Source organism: Dermochelys coriacea, chromosome 3 (assembly GCF_009764565.3).
Source record: "Dermochelys coriacea isolate rDerCor1 chromosome 3, rDerCor1.pri.v4, whole genome shotgun sequence".
NCBI lineage: Eukaryota > Metazoa > Chordata > Testudines > Dermochelyidae > Dermochelys > Dermochelys coriacea.
In genome coordinates this window covers 209,944,682-209,967,119 of record NC_050070.1, presented here as the reverse complement: position 1 = coordinate 209,967,119, position 22,438 = coordinate 209,944,682, and the positions used below count along the sequence as shown (strand labels likewise).

The 22,438-nt window shown below is 41.8% G+C and overlaps 1 protein-coding gene across 1 annotated transcript in view; it reads right to left on the bottom strand.

The window, feature by feature from the left end:
• The window catches only part of BUB1 (BUB1 mitotic checkpoint serine/threonine kinase), a 46,762-nt gene that overhangs the window by 3,731 nt on the left and 20,593 nt on the right, over window positions 1–22,438 (bottom strand). Inside the window, exons 10-20 of the mRNA XM_038397099.2 lie at window positions 21,694–22,049; window positions 18,938–18,996; window positions 18,419–18,556; window positions 16,830–16,925; window positions 13,647–13,737; window positions 13,151–13,232; window positions 11,340–11,520; window positions 9,685–9,772; window positions 7,342–7,580; window positions 6,687–6,827; window positions 2,543–2,658 (exon numbers count right to left, since the gene is read on the bottom strand). Of these exons, the coding sequence (XP_038253027.1) occupies window positions 2,543–2,658; window positions 6,687–6,827; window positions 7,342–7,580; window positions 9,685–9,772; window positions 11,340–11,520; window positions 13,151–13,232; window positions 13,647–13,737; window positions 16,830–16,925; window positions 18,419–18,556; window positions 18,938–18,996; window positions 21,694–22,049 (1,587 nt within the window). The remainder of the gene's footprint in view (window positions 1–2,542; window positions 2,659–6,686; window positions 6,828–7,341; window positions 7,581–9,684; window positions 9,773–11,339; window positions 11,521–13,150; window positions 13,233–13,646; window positions 13,738–16,829; window positions 16,926–18,418; window positions 18,557–18,937; window positions 18,997–21,693; window positions 22,050–22,438) is intronic.

Here is a 22,438-nt window from a genome sequence, read left to right as displayed (position 1 = left end):
GATGAGTCTTTGAGCTGAAATTGCTATACCTTTAGACCTATCCACAATGGAGAGGAAGAGTCTCAGAGATTTTCTAAAAACTTTTGTCCTGTCCAAATAGAAGGCCAAGGCCTTCCTTACGCTGAGAGTATGGCAGATGGCTTCCCTATTATCCTGACGGGGTTTGGGATAAAAGGTGGGAAGGTGAATAAGTTGGGTCACATGAAATGCGGAAATCACTTTGGGGGTAAATTTCAGATGTTGTCTGAGTGTGACTTTGTCAGGGAAGAAAGCTCTGAAGCGGGGGCATGCGCCATCAGAGGCGTTATCTCCCCTATCCTTCTTGCAAAGGTGATGGAGATCAGGAACACTGTCTTCATGAAAAGGTGAGTTAAAGAACAAAACGGCCACGGGATCAAATGGCAGTCTAGTCAGTCTTTTTCACATTAGATTGAGATCCCACTGTGGGGTAGGAAGTCTGGGTTGGGAAAAGAGGTTCATTATGCCTTTGAGAAATCTCTTCATAGTTGGGTGGGAAAAAAACTGAATACCCTTGCTATTAAGTGTACTTAGGATATACCCTGTCATGGGGAATCCCCAGACAGGTGCCTGAAGAAAAGAACAAAAACTAAAATAAAGGGATTTTTTTTTTAAATAATTTCTTTATCCCTTTCTTTTTTGTTGTTAAAGGGAAACTCCAAAAGGTAGCTAAAAACTAACAATTCTAAAGAAATTAACAATCCACGAATGCATCCGATGAAGTGAACTGTAGCTCATGAAAGCTTATGCTCAAATAAATTTGTTAGTCTCTAAGGTGCCACAAGTACTCCTTTTCTTTTTGCGGATACAAACTAACACGGCTGCTACTCTGAATCCACGTATGGACAGCTAAAGCTCCATCTCTAGCCAGGGGTGATTGGGAAGGAACTGAGGAGGGTGTGTGTGTGTGCACAGCACTGGATAGCCTCATGGCAGAGCATGAGGGGTGGCAGCACATGCGTGGGGTGAAGGGACACTGCTACTGAAGTTCTCTGATTAGCAGCGCAGGGATGCAGACACACCTACAGTGGAGCACCCATAGGGATGCTACTCAAAGAAGAATGTTTGTTTAGGCTAATTCACAACTTCCACCTTGCCAAGATTTAATATTATGGGTATCTCTCATTTAATTCCCTGCCATGGAAGGGCCTTGCTGCACCTTAGTCCTTCCATTCTCTGCCTGGTGGTGTTGGTGGCCTGTGATATACAGCATGTCAGACTAGTTGATCTGGAACTTTCTGGCCTGAACTCTATGACTGATCTTGAAAAGTGCTCGAACCATTCAGTTCACAGCAATATAATTGCTCATGTGGTTAGAAGATCTTAATTCTATATTGATTGTCTTTTATTTAAAATAAGACTAAAACTGGCATTTAAGCCTACTGCAGGCAGTACACATCTTGCTTACAGTGACAATTTATGACAAATAGCCATAGAAGAGTCTAGTACAACACTGGAAACCCAATTTCCACTTCGCATTAAGTACTAGAACCAAGGAATCTAAGTTAAAAAAAAAATCACATTTAAAAACTTGGTTCTCATATTCTTTGAAGTAGAGGGTGCAGAGAAGAGCCAAACAAACAAAAAAACAATATTCAAGGGCTGGAAAAAATGCCTTATAGTGAATTATGACAGGTTTCAGAGTAGCAGCCATGTTAGTCTGTATTCGCAAAAAGAAAAGAAGTACTTGTGGCACCTTAGAGACTAACAAATTTATTAGAGCATAAGCTTTCGTGAGCTACAGCTCACTTCATCGGATGAAGTGAGCTGTAGCTCACGAAAGCTTATGCTCTAATAAATTTGTTAGTCTCTAAGGTGCCACAAGTACTCCTTTTCTTTTTGCGAATTATGGAAACTCAATCATTTTCACTTATCAAAAAGATTGAGAGCTGACTTGATTAGCACTTAAGTATATTCACAGGGAAAAAATACCAGATATTGGAGGTCTCTTTAACTTTGGTTCTTGTTATGCCTTTCACTGCAATGACTGGAAACTGAAACCAGACAAAGTCCATTTAGAGCAGTTGTTCTCAACCTTTGCAGACTACTGTACCCTTTCAGGAGTCTGATTTGTCTTGTGAACCTGACAAGTTTCACCTCACTTAAAAACTACTTGCTTAAAAATACAAAAAAAAGTGTCACAGCACACTATTACTGAACATTTTCATCGTATAATTATAAAATAAACCAATTGGAATATAAATTTTGTATTTACATGTCAGTGTATAGTATAGAGAGTAGTATAAACAAGTTGTTTATATGAAATTTTAGTTGTACTGACTTCACTAGTGACTGTTGTAAAACTAGGCAAATATCTAGATGAGCTGATGTACCCCCCAGAAGACCTCTGCGTACCCTGAGGGGTATGTGTACCCCTGGTTGAGAACCACTGCCTTAGAGGTTAGGCACTTTAAGGAATCCACCTAGTTACACATCTCAGACTATTGGCTGAATTATTAAGGGATCTCAGCGAAGCCAGCTCTAAAAGTTATATGACAAGCTATTCAGAACCAAAGCCACTTACCTTTAATATTACTTTCTGGTTATTTTTAGGGTTATTTGTATCCAGGACAGAAGCTTGATAGACATGAGCAAAAGCCCCTTCCCCAAGTAAGCAATCCACATGGAATGATTTAGAACCTTTGGCAGTTTAGGAAGGAGATGAAAGATATAATAGATTAATGAGTTCTATTTACAAAGCTTTCTCTTAAGCAAAGCTTTCTAGACAGAATGAACTGGCCAACCGCATTACAGCAGCACTGCACATTATTGCTTTGGTGCATTATAAACACCTTTACTGTCGGTCTTGGTGCTGTGTAACAAACAGGTATTAAATAAGTATAAAACCTCAGAAGCTCCATGGCACCCTCATATTGCAATCACAATAATGCTTTCTAAGAGGTGTGTGGCAATTTTCTCCAAAAAAAATAGTAACTTTGGAGTTTAGTGTATCCAGTCTACACACATCCACATCATATATCATTTGCAAGCTTATTTTATGTATGTTTACAGGCGGTATGATGTGGAGCTGTCAAGAAGTGCTGTAAACAAGGTGAAACAATGGTATCTAAAATTAGTTTTATTGTTTGCAGTTCCAGAAATACTGCAATGTGACTATGACTACAGTTTTTACTGCTTAATTTCAACCCCTTAAGATGGTGTTTTATTGGTCAAAGCTACCAAATGACAATGTATTAAGAGATTTTTTTACTGGTTTTGCATGGGCAAGTATTCCCCCCACCCCCAAAATGACACAGCTGTTTAGCACGTGGCAAAAAAATGGCAAATATACCAACATGAAATATTTGCACATGGCATAGTCTTAATTGTTGAAGTATCTCACTAGTGATTATAATAGTTATTCATATTTTCAGCTTAAGTTGCTAACGAGATCAATCTGGCACTGAAGGTTGTGCACCAGTCGCAGCAAATTGTACTGCATAGTCCAAAATATGTATATCTTAAGTATATACAGAATCATAGAATATCAGGGTTGGAAGGTACCTCAGGAGGTATCTAGTCCAACCCCCTGCTCAAAGCAGGACCAATCCCCAATTTTTGCCCCAGATCCCTAAATGGCCTCCTCAAGGATTGAACTCACAACACTGGGTTTAGTAGGTCAATGCTCAAACCACCAATGATGCTGACGGAACAATGAGAACAAAGCTGAATTAGGCCCTCAGCTGGAAGCTCAAGATGAAAGAATCCATGAGCTAAGAGCATGCAACAAAGAAACTACAGTGTACATCAGAGGTGCCAGGGCTGCCATACAAATGATGGCTGGAGGCATTAGATCAGTGGTGGATTAGCCATTGGGCCGACTGGAGCCCATGCCCTGGCCAACTAGGGGCCCCCGGAAAAAATCTGCTACTGCCGGCTGAAGGCCTCCCCAGGGCCCTGACCCCATTGAAAGCTACTGGGTGGGGGATGCTCCAGTGATCCCCAACCATCCCGGGAAGAAGCCGCGGGCTGGCAGGGAAAGCCCCAGCGCCCGCTCTCACTCCCCACTGTGGCCCAGGGCTGTAGCACAGCGACAGAGTTTCTTCTGTCTTGGGGCCACAGTGGGGGCAGAAAGGAGCAAAAGAGGTTGTGGGGCTGTAGGGGGGAGGGGCCCCGGGAAGGGGCAGAAAGGGGTGGAGCTGTGGGCAGGGCCACAGGCAGAAGGGGCGGAACAGAGGTGGGGCCGCAAGTGGAAGTGGTGGGGAGGGGCAGGGACCCAGGAAACCTTAATCCACCTCTGCATTAGAAGAATTGTCTGTCGAGTACTTGAGGCAGGTCCTAACAGGATTTCACAAAAGGTAATTCTGCAATCAAAAGTCTGACAGATATGACATGATATAGCAAGAAATGCCCTGTACCTTCATAGAAAAAAGTTTCTAAACATGGCATCCAACAAGTAATCACGTGTAAAATTCTTCTGTAAATATATGGCTCAAAAGACAACAGAGTGTAGGAGCACACCCAAACAGAAACACTCCTTGCTGGAGGCTTTTTTAGTGGTGAAGTAGCAAAGTCCATCTCCAGAACAGAAATTGAAGAAGCTCAAGATTTGTACAGTACTCAAGATGAAACAGATACAAGGATGCTTCTGCATGCTGTGTGCCTCAGTATGGCTTTTGGGTCTCTTGGTATCAAAGATACCATAATAATTAGGTCACCCGATACAGATATTTTGGCCCTTGCTGTTCACTACTTCCAAAAATGGAACATATAGAGAACAAATTAGGAGCACAGTTAAGAAGCATCACTTCATACCTATGCATGCACTCACTCATGACTTCTGCAACATAGTTCCTACTGTACACATTAATAGGGTTTAGGGAAAAAAATCTGTTTAATAATGCTGTCAAAGCAAAAGGGAGCTTACCACTTCAGAGATCTTGACAAACTGGGAGTGATGGACAAGCTGCAATTTCTGCAGCAAGAAAGTTGGTAACAGTGCTGTAAGATCAGACTGAGAAAGAAAAGGAAAACCACAGAGACCTGAATTGCTTGCACCGCAATCTACCCATCAACAAGGACAAGTCATTGGCCAAACTTCCACTATGCAAGGATGGTTTTGAACGGCATGTCAAAAGAGCATCTTGGAAAACAAAGATTTGGATAGGTAAACCTGATATTAGATCACCATTGCAACACAGATGGAAAAGTGTGGATGACAAATACTTCCTGTATTCTTCCAGACCCAAAACCATCTGAGCTTTGTGGCAAATTGCCGGCACTACTTTGATGGATCTCGCGCTCTCTCTTCTTGGGGAGGATTCAGGGCACCGTTTCTCACCCCTGAACTGGGGAATTAACTGCCCCTCTAGCGTCCTAGAGGAGGGGAGTGGAGAGGGAGGGACCCGGACTCGGGCCCGGGCCCGCCCTCTACTCCGGGGCCCAGCCCAGGAGCCCTAGGGATAGCGGTAAACTGCTTGAACTAGTGGTTCCTTCCCCTGGGCTACTTCCCTCTCCTGCCCTTCAGCTTGTGGGGCTTCCTGCCCTCCCTCTGCACAAATCAGGTATCCCTTTACCTAGGGTCTTGGTCTTCTTAGCCCACCACAGCACTTCTCCAAACTGCTCTCTTCTCCAACACCAATCCACTCTGCTTCAACTCCTTCCCTTGTCTGATTGAAGCAGGTGAGTTTTATCAGGTGACTGGCTTCAGGTGCTTTAATCTATAGCAAACTTTCTTCCCTCTAACGGGAATAAGGCTCCCTTCTAACACTCTCCTGCTGCCCTCTGGCCATGCTGTGTCACAGCTTCTATAAGACCTTATTTGTTCCTGTACCAGTAGAGGCCACTGCACAATCAACTGCGTCTGTAGTCAGAATCATCCTCCCTGCACAGAAATGTGTACATGCTAAGGCAATGAACACTGTGGTACCCCAGCATTCTTGACAGAGATCATAACAATGAACAAGATGATAATGAAGTTGACTAGAAACATCAACAGTGCTATTACATTTCAATGATACCTATACAAATTTATTATCAGATTTGTTTTTACCATTTAGATTGTTATTGTGATGTTTTGAGGCCACAAAGAAATCCAATTTTAAGACTTGAAATAATATATAGTCAGTAAACTAACAGAAACAAATGCAAATATTTCAGAGTGGTCATTTTAACATATTGGTGTCATTGTTTATCCCTACTTCTATGGCAACAGCACCATTTGACAGCTCTACATCAGACCTCATCTTAAAGTAGACATAATAAGCTTTCAAATGACGAGCGCGTGTGTAGAGAGGGTATATTACGTTAACCAAACTGGTGGTGTCTGCTGCTTGCCTACAACTGCATGTAAGTAGTCAGACTCTAAAGTGTATCCCGTTAGTGGGAACACTAACATTTAAGTCATGCAGGTATGCTGTAATTACTATAACATACAACATCTGTGTTGAAATAGGATTATTGTTGTTCCATACAAGCCTCAGAATTCCATGTCAAGTACTTTATTGGTTCCCTCTCAGAGACAGAGAGGCTGATAATATCCAAATACAGCAATTTTTAAATGGGTCCACTGTTGAACCCTAAGTTCTTTAAACAATCTGGGAGCCATTTTTGGAAGGTTTTCTGAATAAATGTAAAAGAATTTAAGAATTAATTTTTTTTACTGCCCAGTGTATCTAAAGCAATTTTCAGACAGAGTGCAATCAATGTGTCAAAACAGCAGTTCTTACCCAGTGTAAGTTCAGTCTTCAGTTTGATAGTGGGAAGACTGGATTTCCATTCAAAAGTATTGGAGTAGGTACTCAGTGGCTTAGGTAGCCTTGATAGAAGTTTGCGAATTAAGCCCTCATCCCAAGGGTTTTCAACAATGACTTCATGGAAAGGAGAGAGAATTTGTAGGCTGTAGTGAAAAATGTGAGTAAATAGAAGAACACAAGTCTACAATCTAGTGATAAGCACGAATGACAGATTATCCTACCATGAACCCTTATGTATGTCTTGGTTTTGATGATCCAAGATTCAGCTGAGTAGGTGAAACAGTTTAATAAAAGGAATATAAAAGCTATTGTTACCTGAAAACACGGGCATTAATAAAGCCAAACCTTTGGACCTGATCTGACAGAGAAGCAGAGAGAATCCTCAGGTTCCAACAAATTCAATGGAGTTGAGGGCACCTCACAAGATGCAGGAAATATGCAGCCTTATCCCTCCACATGCTGTTGGATCATTACTCATAAGGAACACTTTTTAGAGAAATTGCAAGACATTTCATAGATTCATAGTTGCTTGCTTCAGACCAACTGCACACTGGAAGGAAATACTAAGTACATACAGCTACCTAAATCCCAGCTTTAATAGAGGAATTATACTGTTGACCCTTAGTACCTGGAGCTTTAACATTCTGGCGTGTCCTGTCCTCTGCACACACGGGAACCTGTGGAGTACTGACTGACTCTTTACATGCAGTTAGCACCATCTCCTCATCTGAATATCCCCTGGCTGCTTGCAAAGTCTCCAACACAGCCTTCTCAGTAACTAGTTGTTGGTTTAACACTAGAGAAGCAGCTGCAGAGGGTGCATTTCCTGACAGAGATCCTTGTTCTGGGCTCTGCTCCAACACTGGGCTACATATTTCAATACAAAAAACATTAAGTTACTTGCCAATAATGAACTGGCCCTCCCTATATCCCCCAAAAGATAAAAACATTTAAAGCAATAAACTTATGTTTGCATTCTTTTGCCCCAATGTCAATAATGGCATGTATCTGTATTCCTTTAAATTAATCTCACTGCATTTTTGTATATTCTTGAAAAAATGTATGTGAAACAAATCCTCATGCTTCAGGGCTTGAGTCAACTACTTTAATGCCAAGGGTTCAGGAGAACTTTCCCAAAGGGTAGGGCCCTCATGTACTCTGATTCCCCAGTCACAGATTCCATCCCTTGCTGCAGAGTTGTGATCCAGATTATCTATTTCCATTTAAAACAAGCAAGCATCACTTATCCAGATGCAAGCACAACCCCAGACAGTGAAGGAAAGCATATTCATACTGAAAGAGAAAAAAAGCAAGAGCTTTTGCAAGAGGCTCCTCTGCCATCCACAGGGCTCCCCATGTAGTTATTTGGGATACTAGTGTTGTGTGGAAGCTCTAATTAACTACCCAAAAGGGCTTTAATATAGAATTGGCATTTGCGTAGTGCTGCCTCATGTCCTTCCAGAATGTGGAGAGTAGCTAAAGTCAAATATCTGAAAACCCAGGAAATAAAGTTAAAGTATATACATGTTACCTCTGTAATGCAACCTTCACTACCTTCTTTGAGCAATGCCCCACCACAACACATACTAGCAAGCACTCAACATTTACAAATGATACAGAACACTGACCTTCAGTGCTCCCCTCCAAATGTCCAGCACCTTGTCAAGGCAAAACTTTGGTTTATTTCAGGTACAGCAGAGAGGAATGACCTGCACCTGGCCTACACTCAAACACTGAGCCTAGCCCAAGTCACGCCACGGCACAATTCACTCCCAACTTGCTAAATGGTACCACCCTTTCACCCTTATCTTGAGAATTCCTCGGAGACATTGCCTTCATTCACCTCTCACCAACACCTGGAGAACTTTATTGACTACGCCTACAGATTACTGACAATCCCCATTGCAAGAAGACACCCTTGTGCACCTCTGAGAGCTACAGGACTCCGAGCAAACATATACTTGATCTTTCAATGGGCGTGCCTGTCCTAAAGTACTCTCTGGCCAGGTATAGCTCTGCAGCAGCCCTGCCTCTGTTTCCCAACTCCACAAAGGCTTTATTTTTGTCCATTAATACCCCTTCTTCCCAGGGCCTAATTTATTGGCATAAAACACAAAATAATGTTCAGCCCTGGGACTTGTCTCTTCTCCCCCTTGAGTCTGGTCTCTGGATCTCTTCCTGGCCTTGGCAGGCTACTCTCAGCCCTTCCTGGCTGGAGTCTTTTCTATTCCCATGGAGTCTGCTCTCCCAGGCCCTCAGCCTTCTGGCTCTGGCTTTCCAACCCAAACTTTTTTCCATGTCTTACAATAGATCTGCGTGACTATTGCTCACAGCAGTTCTAGAATCTTCTCCAGCTGCTTCCTTCAGGACCCTTTCAGCAGGTCCTCAATTAATCCTTTCCCTTACCTCAAATGACCCAGGCTCAGAGACTTGGTGCCGTGAGGTTGGGGTTTTTTGCAGTGTAGACGTACCTTCAGTTACTCAGAAGTCTTGATGAACAAATGCATTTCACTCTTGGGCAGGTTAATTTGGGTAAACCCATGTTACGGTCCCCAACTTTACCTTCATAATTTCTGAAATATTATTTTCCCAAAGGGCAGTGGGTACTGTGCACTAACTTAGATCAATTCAAAGCGGGCAATATTAATTTGGGAAGGATTAGAGTGACAGTTTGAGCCGCAGGTGTGCGCAAAAAGAAATATTGTGAGCACAGGATTTTGATAACATGATTTTCGGGGAGCTTTATCTCTCTAGCCCTAAGCTTAGCTAATCCTACCCAGACCCTTCATGAGGCACAGCAAAATTTTGAGATAATTGTGTAAGCATGTGGATTCTAGAGCATGTAGAAAACTGCATCTGGGAAACAGTAAGTATCCATTAACTGTGGGAAGAGGTGACAAATCTGCTATCATTCAAGAAGTCTTCATTTAGGCATTTGAAATCTCAAACATCTGCACAAGTCGCACTGTACCTTAGCTTCCTGGTATTGGATGCCTCCATGTACTGCTCCTCAGAAGAATCCAGAACTGTCTTACCATCATTGCTGTCGACTGCATTTTCTGAATAAAAGTGCATGACAAGTTTGTCCCACTGCTAAAGAGCAGTTTGTGAACTATAAGTGATTACAATAAAATCCAATATAACTCAGCACAAACATTTGCTATGGATTGTGTGACTAGCTAGCAAGAAGTTCATTAGAGATTTTAGTAAATTTTGGGACAGAAGTACTGTAACATATTAACCCATTCAACAAAGTAGTGAGAACTCCCAACCCAATGTTTTTCCCCTCGACTTCCATGAGTTCTGAGCACCTCTAAAATTCAAATCATTCATTTACATGACTAACTTTAGCTGTCCAGGATGGACGATTATGGCCTATGTGCACTAGAAGTCACTGTTAAACATTTAATTGAAAAATGTTGCTGTGGACAGCATCAGAGTCCCAGAATGTTGACTGCACACTGAATCAGAGAAGCTTTTTAAATAGGCACTGCACCGATTTTGAAAAGTGTTCTGCTTCTGCTCTTGCAGAAATAGTACAAATCCATGGGTTTAAGTTTTCTTCATTTCAAAAGTTAAAAAGTGAGAGGAACACTTCTTCTGTATTATTTAGCACAGAACATTACTTGAAAACATTTTTCAGCACTCGACACAACACATGCTAATATCCCGCTGAGAGATGTTTTTAGATCCCCTCTACAGGTTTCTTGACCCCAAAACTACATCTAAAAGCCAATATCGAGGGAACAAGGAAGCTGGCATCTGGACAGGGGTACAAACAGGATTCTTTGGGCAATCTCAGCTGCATTTCCAAATGTCTTTTGTTCAAGTTTAAATGCAGCTCTGAATTTCTTGGCTTGTTAATGATTTTGGTAACTACAAGCTCTAAATTTTTTACCCTTATGTTACAGACATGCTCTCACTTGTTTGTACAGAGTTCTTGACCCAAAGAACCTTCAATTCAGTTTAAAGACAAAGACAGAGCAGAGTGGAAAGACACATGGGGAAGGGGCAGCAGTAATACAAGCTTGTATTTCCTTTAGAATGGCTGTGTGTACAATTAGTAGGTACAGCTATATTTTGTTAACGAGACCTACGATCAGTGGCAACAGGCTCAGGTCCGTGCCTGCCCAGTCAGTTGCCAGAGCTCTGTAAGCACTATCGTAGGAGCAGTTCTTAAGGAGAGATTTGGAAGGCATGGCAGCGTTAGGGTTTGAGGGAGGGGTTTCCACACAAGAGAACAAGTATGGAAGCAACCATGAAGGAGAAACAGACAAGCAAGGAACTTAAGATTTGACTCCTATTGAAGGGAGTTTTCAGGAAACAGTAGTTTAGGAGGTTTTTAGGAACTGCTCATCAGGGAATCCTTGCAGAACAGAAAACTGCTACCTTCTCTCCCCCACCAAATTACAACTCCCGGAGGAGCTTTGCTGCTATGTAAGCTCATGCTCCCTGCTACTCTTTCCTGAAATTAATTAGCACCCACATCCTGTAACGTTGGGGGTCATGAACTCCAAGTAGCTGCTGAGATCTGGGAAGTGATGCTGGCACAGGGCCGGTGTAAAGCAGAGGTGAATCAGATGCCATGTTCTCAAATACACGTCATTTTATAATGCAACCCTTTACCTTTGTCCTCCATGGCTTGCCATGAGTGCGCTGACAGGTAGCTAAAGGGAGTTGAAGCAAGCTGGGTAGCTCGTGCAAAGTCTCTTGTGCTGTTGGGACTGGGTGCCAGTGTTTTGTTATTACAGTGCAGAGCCCACACAGTGGAGTCATCCATCAAGAACTCTGTTGTCCGAGTTCCTTCCTACACAGAAGAATCAAGTAGTGTTCACCAGGGAGCTACCGATAAGTTTGTGATACCTGCAATTCATGCAGAACCTCACAGTGCTTTTCCAGCCAACAGTCATCGAGACCCTCAACATGTTGACACAAATGTATGCTGGTCCGACCTTCTCCAGGCAGAAATACAGTCTCCCCATTTCTAGCAAAAATAAGCCACCGTGGCCACCTCCGAACACTTGGATTTTGCCAAATTCCAAAGCTTAACCCAGCCCAGAGGCCAAGGAGCAGGACTAGTAAGGCACTACAGCCACCCCGACTACTCTCGTCATTGTAGTACTGAAGCACCCTCTTCCACCTCCCCAATCACACAGATACACATTATATTCACATGGAGACCCATGCTCAGCTCCCGACCACTCAGAGGAGTGAAGCTCAGTTCTTCCAGGGACAACTTCTCTCCTCAAATTAATTTTGTTGGTCTTGGGGATTGCTGGGGAAGAGGGAAGAGAAGGAGAGAGGAGCAGAGAAGAGCTGCGAAGAATCCCTGAAGGTCAGCAGCCCGCCCTAGAAGCCCAAGGCAGAGCTGTGCAATGAGCTGCTACTGAGGGTGCAAAGGCAGCAGACTGGAGCTATGACAATTATGAGACCTATATAGGGAAAATGTCCATGCACCAAGAATTCTGACCAATAAGCTCCTCTGTGATGGGTCCCAGATAGGCAGATTCAGCCCAGCAGTGTCCCCTCCAGAACTAGTGGATTAGCTCTGAGAACACAAGAGCTATCTCTACTCATCAGATGACTGGTTTATCTAATCCAGTATTCTGACAGTGGCCAGTCCACAACCTTCACAGGAAGGTACAAGAAAGCTCGTTGTAGACATTTAAGGAACAAGCTGCCCAGGTGGGTTAGGAAGAAATCTGTCAGTGGATAGCTTACACCCAGAAGCATGAGGTTTATTTCTTTTCGTTATCCTAGAAAATGCAGCTGTGGATATTCACATTATCTGCATAATTGTTACCCCCTCTTTTGAATCCCACTAAGCACCTTAATGATCTCCTTTTTAAACCGAGAAGTCTTAATCTTCTCATTCTCTCAGTGAGGTTTCCATGCCTCTGGTAATTTTTGTAAGCAGTTCCGAAGGCCAGAAAAATACTTTAAAAGTCAAAGCAGGGCTTCAATGACTACCATAAATCAGGAGGGCTTATGTCAAACACCAGCAACAGTGGACAAGGACCTGATTTTGGGATCCTTTGGCCTCCAATTCACATTTCCAGCCATGTGACGTTTGAACCAGGCAACATTTAATTCCACTAAATGTAACATCTGGTCCATGTGTTACCATAGATTTTCCATTTCTAAAAACATTTCAGTAGAAGGAGGTTGTGTTTATGGGATGGGGAAATCACACTCCTGGAAACATACCCCAGGGCTTCAAGGTTTTGCAGATGTCCAGTGGCTTGCCTATGAAATTTCTAGGAGACAAAAGTTAATATGCCAGGGATTCTTTGTGCAGATACAGATTAGCAATTTTGCAATGCTAGAATAGAATTGCAGATCACTACAGGTTAGCACTAAAGACAACCACTTCAAGGCCCTTCAATTCCACATTACTCTACTAGGCTAAGCTTTGCTAGAAATAAGCACACACTTACTTTTGATTGCTCAGCACATCTGAGTAAGGGATGTTCTCCGAAGGCTCTGACCCGGGCAAGCTTGTTTTTTTGCTGTGGGAACCTAACAGAAACTACTGTTTAGAAGTCGTTTTAGCAGAATAACCTACACAAAAGTTAAGAGGCCAGAGCTGGTATTAGCTTTCTAGAAAATTGGTCTCCAAAAGTCCGAGATACCTGTCATGATCTCAGAAAGTAAGCTGCTCATACTTACCAGGCAAGCCACACGAGAACCATGATCACAGTAACTATGTTCAAGAAGACTTCAGCCATTTCATGGAGAAGCAGCCAAGGCCTTCTCATGTGGCATTTCACCAATCTTTGGGAACCTTATTTCCTCTGTATACTTCCTACATTGAAGATCTAAACTGACTGATAGTGCTAATGCAGTCATAGCAGGATTAAATAGAATGGTACTACTAACCCCACATGGTATGCCGGAGACAAGAGATTCAATTTGTGACTAGCTTCTCTTTACCTATCGTTTTCTTTTTCATTCTCATCTTCAAAAATGGAAAAAGCAGACACAACAGGGGCAGTGTCATTAGCTTTCATACTTTTACCAGGCTCTAGAAGACAAAGAAAGAATTAAGTCAATATTGTTTCAGCTTTACCTAAAAAGCATCATAATAAATGGCTACATCCTCATCTCTACACAATCAGAGAACTGATGGGAATGGAAATGCTAGCTACTCCAGCATAAAGCATGTTCCAGGAGCATATTACATACGCATCCTTTAGGCAGAAGACTATTCTCAGTCCCAGGAGCAAAAGAGCGTCTCTCTCAGCCTGAGACAGCTGTAAGGGACAGACCTGATAGGTTCTAAAGAAAATCCGTGTCTGCTCTAAGAAAGGACAAGCTAACAGGATCAGCAAGGGGTTCAGGTGGGAAGGAAGAAAAATGAAAGGCCACATGGTCCTGCCTCTTCACATCTCAGCCATCTACCAGAAGCATCCTCAGAGTTTGCACCCAGTGGAACAAATCAGTTTAGTTTTTGCTATACTAAAGACTACAGGAGTTTATTAATGGAGCTTCTTCCACTCCAAAGCCGCAACCGGGCTTATTGTGCAGAGAACCGAAACCCTACTAGGAATTGAGAGCATGCTGGCTCAGAGGTACAGGACTGGAGGATATCAGTCTCCATTCCAATCTCAGCATGCCAATGCATTGTGCTACAACTAAATTGCTAGGTTAACTGTATAATTAATAAAAAGAAAAGGAGTACCGGTGGCACCTTAGAGACTAACAAATTTATTAGAGCATAAGCTTTCGTGAGCTACAGCTCACTTCATCAGATGCATTTGGTGGAAAAAACAGAGGAGAGATTTATATACACACACACAGAGAACATGAAACAATGGGTTTATCATACACGCTGTAAGGAGAGCGATCACTTAAGATAAGCCATCACCAGCAGCGGGGGGGGGGGAAAAGGAGGAAAACCTTTCATGGTGACAAGCAAGGTAGGCTAATTCCAGCAGTTAACAAGAATATCAGAGGAACAGTGGGGGGTGGGGTGGGAGGGAGAAATACCATGGGGAAATAGTTTTACTTTGTGTAATGACTCATCCATTCCCAGTCTCTATTCAAGCCTAAGTTAATTGTATCCAGTTTGCAAATTAATTCCAATTCAGCAGTCTCTCCTTGGAGTCTGTTTTTGAAGCTTTTTTGTTGAAGGATAGCCACTCTTAGGTCTGTGATCGAGTGACCAGAGAGATTGAAGTGTTCTCCAACTGGTTTTTGAATGTTATCATTCTTGACGTCTGATTTGTGTCCATTCATTCTTTTACGTAGAGACTGTCCAGTTTGGCCAATGTACATGGCAGAGGGGCATTGCTGGCACATGATGGCATATATCACATTGGTAGATGCGCAGGTGAACGAGCCTCTGATAGTGTGGCTGATGTGATTAGGCCCTATGATGGTATCCCCTGAATAGATATGTGGACAGAGTTGGCAACGGGCTTTGTTGCAAGGATAGGTTCCTGGGTTAGTGGTTCTGTTGTGTGGTGTGTGGTTGCTGGTGAGTATTTGCTTCAGGTTGGGGGGCTGTCTGTAAGCAAGGACTGGTCTGTCTCCCAAGATCTGTGAGAGTGATGGCTCGTCCTTCAGGATAGGTTGTAGATCCTTGATGATGCGTTGGAGAGGTTTTAGTTGGGGGCTGAAGGTGATGGCTAGTGGCGTTCTGTTGTTTTCTTTGTTGGGCCTGTCCTGTAGTAGGTGACTTCTGGGTACTCTTCTGGCTCTGTCAATCTGTTTCTTCACTTCAGCAGGTGGGTATTGTAGTTGTAGGAATGCATGATAGAGATCTTGTAGGTGCTTGTCTCTGTCTGAGGGGTTGAAGCAAATGCGGTTATATCGTAGCGCTTGGCTGTAGACAATGGATCGAGTGGTATGATCTGGATGAAAGCTAGAGGCATGTAGGTAGGAATAGCGGTCAGTAGGTTTCCGATATAGGGTGGTGGTTATGTGACCATCGCTTATTAGCACCGTAGTGTCCAGGAAGTGGATCTCTTGTGTGGACTGGTCCAGGCTGCTGAATTGGAATTAATTTGCAAACTGGATACAATTAACTTAGGCTTGAATAGAGACTGGGAATGGATGAGTCATTACACAAAGTAAAACTATTTCCCCATGGTATTTCTCCCTCCCACTCCACCCCCCACTGTTCCTCTGATATTCTTGTTAACTGCTGGAATTAGCCTACCTTGCTTAAAAAGAAAAGGAGTACTTGTGGCACCTTAGAGACTAACAAATTTATTAGAGCATAAGCTTTCGTGAGCTACAGCTCACTTCATCGGATGCATGAAAGGTTTTCCTCCTTTCCCCCCCCTGCTGCTGGTGATGGCTTATCTTAAGTGATCACTCTCCTTACAGTGTGTATGATAAACCCATTGTTTCATGTTCTCTGTGTGTGTGTGTGTGTGTGTGTGTGTGTGTGTGTGTGTGTGTGTGTGTGTGTGTGTGTGTGTATATAAATCTCTCCTCTGTTTTTTCCACCAAATGCATCCGATGAAGTGAGCTGTAGCTCACGAAAGCTTATGCTCTAATAAATTTGTTAGTCTCTAAGGTGCCACCGGTACTCCTTTTCTTTTTGCGAATACAGACTAACATGGCTGCTACTCTGAAACCTGTATAATTAATGAAGACGTGCAGTTAGGATACAAACGTTTGGCGAAGAACACTATACACATCATAGTCTAGATGTGGTCCTTCCCCGACCCAAACACAAAAATGATAAACTGACTTGCACACGAATTTCAGAGTAACGAGAGAAGGAAAAGTTATGGTGAGGCAGACCTTTCTTCAGGCTGAAATTTTGCAGATCAGTACAGAGTATTAACTAGGTCTTTTCTGGAATTGTGTTTCAAGTGCCAGAGAAATAGTTACAAAGAAGCAACAAATTATTTAAACCCAATTTAATGCACACTCTTCCACAGTATTTTGTAGGCAACATAAGTGTGCTTATACTTTTCCTAATTCTTTGCACAAGAATTTAGAGCCTTCCAGTAAATCAGATTCATGATATGAAATTCTTCGGGATTAAGCTTCTTCCATTTCCCATGCATAGCCAAAGGACTGCTCTCCTCCCGCACCAAAATTAAATAGGGCACAAACGTTTATTTTGGGTTGCAGTGTGATTGTGGATAAAATACATACCACTTTTTCTACAATAGGCCTCAAATTTCTCCTCATTTTCCTGAAGAGAAGACATTTCAGGCAGGATGGGTGTCTGAAACATGTCCATTAAAAAACCTAACAAGAGAAAAAAAAAAAAACATGTCAAAACAGCTGCAGAAGCACCTTTCAAAAGTTATAGGATTTTTCATTATGGACAAAAGTCAAAGGTAAGAAAGAGAGCACTAATCATTGGACTGTCTTTCTGGACTCTGTATTTAAACACCTTCAGCAGGTGTTGAACAAAACAACAAATAATGGAAATAAGAGTGGACTTTTATACCTTATTGAGAACCATGAAATTACTTAGTGTTTCAACGAGGCTTAAAGTATAGTTAATAGTTTTATTTCCTAGTGGATCCCTCTAATACCTGTAGAGGTTAAGACATTTTGAGCCAATGAACAATTTTCATTTCTCTGAGATATATATAATTTGAATTAAACTGCAGTCAATTTTTTGGTCAGTGGTTAAGATGTTTTAATATTGAAAGACAAAAACTGGTGACAAGTAAGTTTTCAAGGGGATACTGTGGGATCACAATTGTATTGCTCTACGTATGACAATAGGCTGATCAGTATTTCTGTATTTTCTTGTTTACTGATTACAAATATTTATATTTAACTTCTGGGAGGAGAGGACCATAGGGGTGAACCAGAAGAATAGTCTACAGTATGAACATAGAAGGAAGCAGGCCAGAGAAACAGCAAAGAGTTGGGAGAGACTGGTACCAACTGCTTTATATAGGGGCCTGACCTGAAACTTAATGAGTGGATAGGACTTGGTTCCCCTATTAAACCCAACAAGAGGGTTTATTAAGACCTTGAGTAAGTGAACCATATTCAGTGACCAAGAGCTGCATGGCCTAGCTACAAAGGCTGGCCTCCTGAGGCATTGGACCTTTTTGCACCGTGAAAGGGGACAGGACTACCAACAACCCAGACAGAGGGATGAGGTTGTGACAAAGGACCAAGAAGCGAGCTAGACAGCCAATGCTCCACCAGAGATTGATAAAAACGGAGGCACACTTGCTGTTGTCCAGTTTTGTCACAAGGAGCTGCTGAAGACCAAAGTTGACCATTTACACATCTAAATTGTCCATTCCTTAGCTCTCCACTATACCAGTCTGTTATAGTTCCTCTTGACTTGGCAACAGAAACTGTTTGGCAACAGCATTAGACACAAAGGATCTCAGGCTTTGCTTCAGACAGAACCACAGCAGGTTAACAACAGTAATTTAGATCCAGAGAAAGGGTCTATGAAGATCATGGGCATTTCTTTCAGTACTTAGGCGGCTCTGTAAGTGGAGAGCTTTGTACCATCCCCCCAACACAAAACATTAAAAAAGGGACACATCATGTTGTTCCAGATCATCCAACCCATTCCAAATGGGAAAGAATTCATATTGTGCTAATAGTCTTATGATTCCCCTTTGCCAACAAAAGCATGGGTATCCTAAAGCCAGTTTCTAGTAAGTAGGTTTGTTTTTAAGAGGCTATCGTGCAATCTTGGCTCCACTGGAGTCTATGACAAAAGAGCCCAGTGGAGCTAGGATTTTAACCCACATACTTACCCAGTGCTTCTTTAGTATGAACAGTGGGTGAGGGCTGCACTTTGAATGGAGTTGCCTGCATCATTCCTCCCAGGGAGGTGTTCGGGGTGGCTTGAGAAGCATTTCCAAAGCTGACAGAAGCATTTCCAATTCTAGGTGCTAAAAACAGACGAGTTTAAACAACTTTTGAATATGTCAAAGCAGATTCTGGAACCTATTATTTTCCATGGTTTGGTGGTAAGCACCAGTGTTCCTATACTATTTAGTGCAACTAGCATTATGATCTGCAGACACAAAGATTGGAGTACAATGCTGTTCTATGCATGTTGATCAATTAAACTTGTCTCAAGTGCATACAGTGGCATTATGTATAGCTGCAACATAAACTGACCTCTAAATATCTATATTAAATATTGGAAACTCCCAAGTAAAAAGACTTGACTCATGGACACTGGAAGAGCTGCATTGTATGCATCCCCAGGCAGAATAAATAAGACACATGCAATGGGAATACTGTTTTTGAAACTGCTCAGTAATTACCTTCTTTCATCTCTGTGCAGTGATCTAATTTGAGACCAGGAGTGCTCACGTTTGAGTGCCTTCAAAGGAAAGGTAAGAGTGTTAGTCTGAGGGGGTTAAAAAAAAAAACACCCCTCTTTAAATGTATTCTAGTTTAATTTCAGACACTTCAGTAACACACTTCAGCTTTTTGAGCATCGTCTCTCCGAGCTTGCGTCAAATAAAAGATGTTTGTCTTTCCCTGAGGAGAGTTTCTGATCAATAAGAATTGTAGTGATTTCATGATGGGCTGTTCCCAGACAGACAGTGATATCCCCATGCTCACACTATAACTGCACTTTCTTTAGGTAAGCTGCAGTCAAACAAGTAGATCTCCATAGCCAGTGGCTCTCGACCTTTCCAGGTTACTGTACAGTACCCCTTTTCAAGAGTCTGATTTGTCTTGTATACCCCCAAGTTTCACCTCACTTAAAAACTTACAAAATCAGACAAAAATACAAAGGTGTCACAGCACACCATTACTGAAAAATTGCTTACTTTCTCAATTTACCATATAATTATAAATCAATTAGAATATAAATATTTTACTTACATTTCAGTGTATAGTATACAGAGCAGTATAAACAACTCATTATCTATAAAACTAGTTTGTACTGACTTCACTAGTGCTTTTTATGTAGCCCATTATAAAACTACTAGGCAAATATCTAGATGAGTTGATGTACCCTCTGGAAGACCTCTGCGTACCCCCAGGGTTGAGAACTACTGCCCTAAATGGCAACACTGTTATGGGATGGATTCAGAAGGGTAAATGTAAGCAGCTGGTATAAGCAAGTAACTTAAAAGCTGAAAACATAGAAGTTGTAATATTAACAAAGCAATTAACACGGAGGATTTAAGAAAGCAAGAAGTGCCTTCTCAATCTTAGAAAACAAAAAAAGTCTTCTTCATTGCAACCCATAGAGCACATCTGGGTAATACAAGCAGCCTCCTTCAGCAAGGCTCAGCATTTGCAATGCTAGAAGCCTCAGGGCAGTCTGGGTACTGTAAGAAGGGAAAGCAGGGTGTGCTTACAAAACAGCAGTGTGATGCACTTGAAGCAGTGGAGGTAGTCATTACAGTCCGAGTAAAAAAACCTGGAACTATGCAATATTCTGCTTAAGACTGATGTTTACAAAGTTGTCAGTTTCAAAACATTGGACCGCTTGAAGTTTTGATTTGCATTTTGCAAATGTTCTCTAGAATTTGGTCCAGCAGTTCATTTTAATAGCTATTACTATATTTGAAACGTCTTACAATGATGCCTGGTATTGGAAACATAAGTTACTAAAATATAGGTAATAAACTCAGAGTCCCATAAATCCCAAATAGAGAGAATGTTCCCTACAGATTTCTAGCATGTCTACTAATGGGTTCAACGTCTACAAAGAAGTTGGGGAATTCATTTAGTTCATTCTTTCAGTGGGTACTACTAAATTTCCAAGGCCAGAAGGGACCAGTATTATCATCTAATCTGACTTCCTGTGTAACATAGGCCATGGAACTTCCTCAAAACAATTCCTAGAGCAACATCCAATCTTCATGTAAAAATTGTCAGTGCTGGAGAATCCACCATGACCTTGGGTAAATTGTTCCACTGGTTAATTACTCTTATTGTTAAATTTATGTCTCATTTCAGTCTGATCTGGATGCCTTGTGGTGAAATCGTCATCCTTAGAGGTTTTTAAAGGTCAGGCTTGACAAAGCCCTGGTTGGGATGATTTAGTTGGGATTGGTCCTGCTTTGAGCAGGGGGTTGGACTAGATGACCTCCTGAGGTCTCTTCCAACCCTAATCTTCTATGATTCTAAGGCATTTTGATGCCTTATGGGAGTGTGACCAGTTATTAAGCTTTGCTAAATGTAGCTTGAATCCAACGACAATTCTGCAATATGCTTAGGTTCAGTCTGTCACCATCCCATGCAAGTCCTTCTAATTTTCCTCCTTGCATTGTAGTGGGCCACCTTACTTCTCCAGCTCATTTTTTCCTTCTTCTTTTAACTCAGTTGCACACTTAAGCTTCTACTCACAGCTACATGAGCCAATAATTAATTCTTTAGCATACCGTAAGTGAAGGCAGGATTGTGAGAACAGTGGAGATTTTCCCCCCTCAGAGCTGCACAGCAGAAGGAGAGCATTGCTTATTCACCCAGCTTGTCCCTGTTTGCCCCCAAAATGGTGTATTTTAGACAAGCTAGGGATATTGGGGCTGAATAATTATTTAAAAGTTGTACTTGAAGATTACTTTAGCATTTTGATTACCACAATTTAGATACAGACCGTGGCAGAAAGGAAGTAGAAGTAGTACTTCAAGTTAAAGTTGAGACTTGGAAGAGTTAGATATTTCAATGACTATATTATATATATTAGCAGAATTGCATTTTCTAAAATGATCCCTATAAAGCATTGGTGTCATAGTTTTCTATCCTTGAGAGATACTTTGTAGTAATATTCAGTATTGGGGGTATTAGTTCCACAAAAAGAATCCTCACTAGGGAGTTTGGGTGAGATGTGTGACAAGAAATTTGGGTTATAAAAGAGGCCAACTGGATATATAACACTTAATTCAGACCAGCTGATTTCCTTTAGTGCCATCAATAGTTTCACAGTAGGACTAGCTGCAGAGAGTTTCAACCTATCAAGGATAGGAGCAAAATACACAGCTAAAGTAATGTAGTCTAATTATAAAGAGTCTGAGCAACATCTGAAGCAAGAATTAGAAAGGCCATTTGTACTTACTGCTGTCCAACAGAGTGGCCATGACTGAAGGTGGAATGTTCCTGAATAGGCTGAGACACAGCATCACGACTCTTGAGCTCAAGTTGTAACAGAGTATTCCGGAGTTCTCCAAGATCTAGTTTAGCTTCGCCTGTGACCTTTTCAGATGTTACCATTGATAGTGACTCTGACACAGACTGATGGCTAGCAGCTTCAACAGGCAGTGGAACAGAAGTATCTGCTGTTGAAGTACTTGCTGAAGCCCTTGACTGCAGCTGGTCTGGCCCCAGGCACCATGAGGTTTGCAGATTTGTCGTCTGAGAAGGTGCTGTCCAATCTTGCTGTAGAGCAGGAATTGGTTTCACACATGGATCAACCTTTGCAAGAAAAAAAAAAAACAAAAAAAAACAACAACAACAACAACATACAGGCAAACTCTTGTATCATTGCTAAACTGCTCTTGTAGCCATCCAGAAACAAAAAAGTAATCAGTCTTACCATACAATGGTAACTTTCACGTGTAGCTAAAAATAAACCGTTGGTGGTGTAAGTAGGCTTTTGGTTTAATAGTTACAAAAAAATGTTTTTAAAATTGCATATTGAAAGCCATGTCAAACAAATACAAAACAGGAAAATAGGTACTTCAGTGAATCTTGATTTCCAAGTTAAATTAGCAAAACGTGGGTTAAAGTTAGACACCCAAGTTAGACATAGCAAGAAAGCTAAACTTTACTACTTGATACAAAAGTGCTGCTGCTGATCACAG